This window comes from Centruroides sculpturatus, unplaced genomic scaffold (genome assembly GCF_000671375.1).
Source record: "Centruroides sculpturatus isolate CEXI.00-Female unplaced genomic scaffold, Cexi_2.0 scaffold206, whole genome shotgun sequence".
Lineage (NCBI taxonomy): Eukaryota > Metazoa > Arthropoda > Arachnida > Scorpiones > Buthidae > Centruroides > Centruroides sculpturatus.
Genome location: NW_019384442.1, coordinates 783387 through 789504, shown reverse-complemented (window position 1 = coordinate 789504; position 6118 = coordinate 783387). Strand labels below are relative to the sequence as shown.

General features: G+C 27.5%; 1 protein-coding gene across 2 annotated transcripts in view; it reads left to right on the top strand.

Annotated features, from left to right (window-relative positions):
- LOC111620191 (alpha-mannosidase 2x-like) overlaps nt 1-6118 on the top strand; it is a 41159-nt gene that overhangs the window by 18449 nt on the left and 16592 nt on the right. For both annotated transcript variants that reach the window (XM_023362089.1, XM_023362090.1), the window contains exons 8-12: nt 2114-2291; nt 2370-2572; nt 2778-2951; nt 3093-3189; nt 3327-3400. In XM_023362089.1, the coding sequence (XP_023217857.1) occupies nt 2114-2291; nt 2370-2572; nt 2778-2951; nt 3093-3189; nt 3327-3400 (726 nt within the window). The remainder of the gene's footprint in view (nt 1-2113; nt 2292-2369; nt 2573-2777; nt 2952-3092; nt 3190-3326; nt 3401-6118) is intronic.

Below are 6118 nucleotides of genomic sequence, written 5' to 3'. Positions count from 1 at the left end.
ATAATTAATATTTAAAATAATATTTAATATAATAATTATTTAATATATATGCATATATATGTGCATATATATATAAAGGAAGATAATTGTGCAGTGAATGAATAATGATCAGAATTAGAGATTAATAAAATTGTTGTGTTATGATCACTTTGCTGTAAACAGAGAAACTATTATTAAAAAAGAATTTGACCTATTATATATAGGTCAAATTCTTTAAGGTCAAATAGTTTGTGTTTCCAGCTAAGTTATCAACAATATAATTCAAATTAGTCAAAGTGATTAGTAACATAGAGTTCAAATTCTTTTTGTGTGTGTGTACGTATGAATAATTAAAGAAAATGTTTAAAGATAAACCATATAATACAACTAATAATTAAAAAATAATAATGTAATTTAATGTAACAGATAAGACATGTAAAATAGATTACTTTCTGTTTTTTGAATGTGAATGAATGAATAAATAATTGTGAAAAGTAAAATGTATCAAAATAACAATTATAGTTTAGAATGTCAATAAGATTTGTTATAATCTCAAATCCTATTTATTTAAAACATAACAAATTTTAATTAGAAAATTCTTCAGGATTCTATAATCCTGCATCTGCAAGTGTGTAGGGACACTACTGGTAATTCAATGATCTAAAACTTACAGTTTAATTATGTTTTGGTTAAATAACATAATAAACATAACACACCAAAATAAACACGATGTGAGAACCTGGGCTAATATTTTTGTAATTTGATTATCCTAATTATTTAATTTTTGTTCAAGAAAAAAGAATATTTAAGCCCAAATTAATCAATTCAACAGAGGAAATTTGCAAGATTTTTTCATTAATAATACTTCCTTTGTGACACATTCCAATAAAAACTACTCATCAAAAGAAGTGTCACAAAAAATCAAGGATTGGACTAACCACCAGCTCCCTGCATGATCTTACCAAATAGAGTTATCAGAATAGCAGGGGAAAATAACCCCAAATAAAAATAGAGGGGAAGGAAGGTCAAGAGAGAGTTTGCTTGCCTGTTGCTTGCTTGCTTGCTGTTTTGAAGTGTGCGCTCATTTCACCATGCTCCACCACCAGTCTTTTCAATTTCCCGCCATTTACCGAACCTTGTCCACTTTGAACTAACTATTGCAGACTATTCAGGATGTATCATACTCCCCAAGCCTTTCCCTCTTATGGGTGTTCAACTGAACATCACAAATCCAGGTATTTATCGACCCATGTATATAGTTGTAAACACACTTTCTCTGATAGGCATGCATAAAGGTTTAAGTTCTCCTTTATATTTTTTTTTTGTGAAAATATATTTACTTGAAGAATAAATAGTTGTTTTATGGTTAAATGCATATTGGAGTGTGTTATTTCTGGTATGCTGTCTGTCGACACTCTCCATCATTCCAAGTCTGTTCATTCTATCGTATGTCACTGCTCATGCTATTATAATTATTTGGAAGATTCCTGTGCGCCTATAGTCATAGTTGGTGTCAATCCTGACTTGGGCACTGCTGACATAGCTGTCTCAATGCCAACACAATGGTCACAATATTAAACCGAAATAAACATAATTAAACTGTAAGTTTTGGATCATTGAATTACCAGTAGTGTTCCTACACACCTGAAGATGCAGGATTATGGAATTCTCAAGAATTTTCTAATTGGAATACAGCTGGTGATCCCAATAAGAAAGGAAATAACAAATTTTATTGATAATTTTGATCATTGCCCATTTAAATTAATAGTTATTGAAGTTAATATTGTTGTGTAATTAATATAATTAAAATGGATTCTACTCACTTTAATTACATACAGTTTCTCTTATAATTTACATTGTAAACATTTACTTGTAAAATACATTACAAAACTTATCAAATGGCCTTTTACTATGGTTCAGAAAATAAGTAGAATTGCTATTTAATGAGTTGAATATTTTATTTATGATAGATCTGTATTATATCAATGAAGTATTTAATTGGAACTTTTAAAATTGATTTGAAACATATTTACAAATGTTAATAGTGAATATAACTAATGATAGTGTGTACTATTTATATTTACATAAAATTGGAACATATTATTTGTATTTGTAATTACAATTTTTATTTTAGGGCTAAATTATTAATAGATCAATATAAGAAAAAGGCTCAATTATTTCGTACCAATGTATTATTAGTACCTCTTGGGGATGATTTTAGGTTTGAAAAGTCTTTGGAGTGGGACCAACAATTTCAGAACTATCAGCATCTGTTTGATTTTATGAATAACAAAGAGGATTGGAATGTTGAGGTATTGATATAATTTAAAAAAAACCACTTAATTGGTACTATTAACTTATGTTTTAATCAAAACATATATTTTTAATAGGCACAGTTTGGCACACTAGATGATTACTTTACAGCTGTTAGAGAAGAAAGTGGTGTTGATGATGGAAATTTGCCAGTTGGTTTTCCTTCCCTTGCAGGTGATTTCTTTACATATGCTGATCGGGATGATCATTACTGGAGCGGATTTTTTACATCAAGACCTTTCTATAAAAACATGGATCGAGTTTTAGAAGCTTACTTAAGGTTTTGAATCATTACAATAAATTTTTTATACATTAACATTAAATACGTTTATATAAAATTATATAAAAAGTTATAATTTTTTTAACTTTAAATATGTATTGTTATTAGGTAATTGAACCGTAGAAAGATCTTTGCAATTTTTAAAATATAATAATATAATTTATAATGAGCTTCATTTGATGTGATAGTTTGATCTATCTTTCAGAGGAGCAGAGATTTTATTTGCATTTATGTTTAATCAAATGATGCAGTATCCTAAAAAAATAATTAATTTGATGGAAGATTTGGTTGAATCTAGGCGTACATTAGGTTTGTTTCAGCATCATGATGCCATAACTGGAACATCAAAAGATACAGTTGTTAATGATTATGCAAGCAGGTAAATCTAAAATAAAAAGTTATAATATTTGTATTTGTGTTTAAAAAAAACCTAAATTTTAAACTAATTTATTTTAAATTCACTTCTATAAATTTATTCTTAAATAACCGGCAATAAATTTTTTTGTTTGAATATTTATAGAATGTTTATAGCATTAAAAAAACTTCAACATATAATAACAGAAAGTAGTTTATATCTTCTATCAGACAATGAAATTGATTCTTCTTATTTTCAAATGGTAAGTTGTATTATAAGTTAAATATTATAATAATATTTTATATGCTTTATTTTATAAAATAAACCATGTGATTTTACTTTTTTTTTTAATTTTAATACAGAATATTATTATTAAAATATTGTTTAATATATTATTAGGATGAGATAAAACTTCATCATAGTGCAATACCAGAAAAATTAGTCATACAGTTTACAGCAACAAAAAAATCTCAGTAAGTGAGAAACTTTTTAAAATTTTCTTATTATTTAAGAACGGAAATGGAATTTAAATTTAAACTTTAGAAGTGAATATGATGATAAGTATATTAGTGATGAAAATATGGCTATGCATTATCATCAAGTGTAAAAATATTTTTTTATAAAAGAAAAACAATTAGAATCTATTACATGAACAAAGATTAAAATTTCTTCATAATCTCTATTACTTAAAATTAATTATAAATCTTTACTGAAAAATTTATTCCTTAAAATATGAAATTTTAATTTATTAGGTTGAGGTTGAGGAATAATTCGTGAGTGTTTTTTCAAATTTATTTTAAAACAAACCTACAACAAATTAATCAATTATATATGCGCCATTATTGTTTATGACTTCCTCCATCATTCAATAAGTTTCTCAATGCCTTGGTAATAGAAATCTCCCAGTCATGACTCAAAGAATTCTTCCAACCAAATTCTCAATTCCATGTCATTATTGAATGATATACTGCACAAAGCATTTGAAATCGATCAAAAGAGATGAAAATCTGATGGCACCAAGTCTGGAGAGTATGGAGGATGAGGAAGCACTTCCCTTTCGAGTTCTTGAATCACAGCTTTGGCCATATTGCAATGTGAGGATGGGCATTGTCATGTTGCAGAATACCATTTCACCATTGTATGGTAAATAATTCTCTTTCAAATAACATGACATTTTTCCAATACATTTTATAATATTTTGCATGCATTTTTAAATTTAAAAAAAATGCTCATGAATTATTTCTTAATCTAATAAATAATAATAATAACTTAAATAATTTTTAAACATTATTAAAGTAATAAGAATAACAATATTAAAGAATAAATTTTTAATGAATTTATTGTCTTAAAATGTTCTGAATTATAGTATTTAGACAATAAATTCAAAAAATTCTCTTTAATTAATAATGCAGTAAAATAATATAAAGTGAAAGTGAAAAATCTACATTTCAAAAATGTTATTAAAGTTATCTGATTTTTGTTTGAGTAAACATTTCGTGTCTGATACATTATTCTACAATGTTATAACTGAGTTTCGTTCTTATATTTAGTAATAAAGTCTTGAAACATTTTTACAATGTTAAAGATAGAGATTGAAATTATCAAATCTTATATATTCCTATTTCACAATAATGTTAAGAAAAATATTTGTTACATTTTAATGATTTTTAAGCTATTCTAGTGTTTCCTTTAGTTCTTTATGTGTAAATATTGTGTATGTATGTATGTATGTGTTTGTGACTTTCATGATGGTTTTATATACAGTAGATCCCCCTATAAAACGGGTTTATATAGTTTGGATTCCTATATAACAGTGAAAAAATTGCAATCATATTCGTATAAACACGCTAAAAGAGACTTGTATAATTCAGTAAAACGTCATCACCAACTCGTGTCGTGACAGGATAGATCAAATCTAGACCAATAGTGGATATTGCACAAACTGTTGAGTTTAAGTGAGCAGCGGACCTACTGAAAACCATTTATTATTTAACGGCTATAAAAATTATATTTATATTAATGATGTCTCCAAAGTTCAACATAGTTTTCGCAGAAAAATAATTTATCAGGAAGTACGCTAGTGCCATTCGATGCACTGTTCCACGACAAAAACAGGCTTAAGCGATGGCATCGTCGAACGGTGCACACTTGGTAAGTAATCCTACAATTTTTTGTTTATAGCATAGTTTATATGGATTATTCCCAAAAAATTATAATTGTTTTGGAAATGTTGAGTCGAATTAGTCTAGAATCGATTAATTTTATGGAAGAAAACCTTTCAAACAGCCGTAGTCCATAAACTGCATATGTGCTGGGCTGTGATTGGCTCATGTGTTTAAGGACTCGTAGAAAATGGATTTCATAAAAACCGGAACGTATCTACCATGTTATAGGGGGGTCAATATAAAACTATTGTGAAAGTCTACAAAACTTGGCATCATCATTATAATAATAATAATGAATCAAGTAAACAGCTAAAGTTGAAGTTACCAAAGTATTAAATTAGAATCACTTTTGACTTTGGTTTAGATCAGGCATGGCCAACATACAGCCCGTCTAATGAATTTATGTGGCCTGCGATTAATCTTTCAATATTAGCTGCTCAATGAAAAATTCTGACGCCTAAAATAAAAAAAAAAAAAGAAAGGTCAACAACTCACTGTATGTTTAGAGTTAACCCTCAATTACAAATCTCAAGTACAGCATAGAATGTTGATAAAGCATGATAATGTGAAAAATGTATCTGTAATCTCTATCTACAATTTAGTCTCTATGGGGTGACACCACAATGAGATCTCACATCTCAAAATCTTCCTAGGGCAGCCTCTGGTTCAGCCCATGAAAAAAGTTTTCTTTCCAATTCGGCCCAGGGCAAAAATTGTTGGCCACCCCTGGTTTAGATGATCTTCAGCCAAAAGACTATCATAAATGGGATAGAATTACTTTGAAATTTAAAAATATAATCATATTATCAAAGTTTTTCATTAAGTGTTAGTTAATGTAAAAATTTTGGTCTTTATCAAGTATCCAAGTTCTATAAAAGTTTCATAAATGTTTATTAACCATATGAAGTTAATATTTTAAATTATTTCTCTCTAAAGCATCAGATCTACCACTTCAAAATTTTTGTGTGTAATTAGCAATTTAGAAATTAAAAAAACTTAATAGAAAAAATAGAAAAAACGCTTATT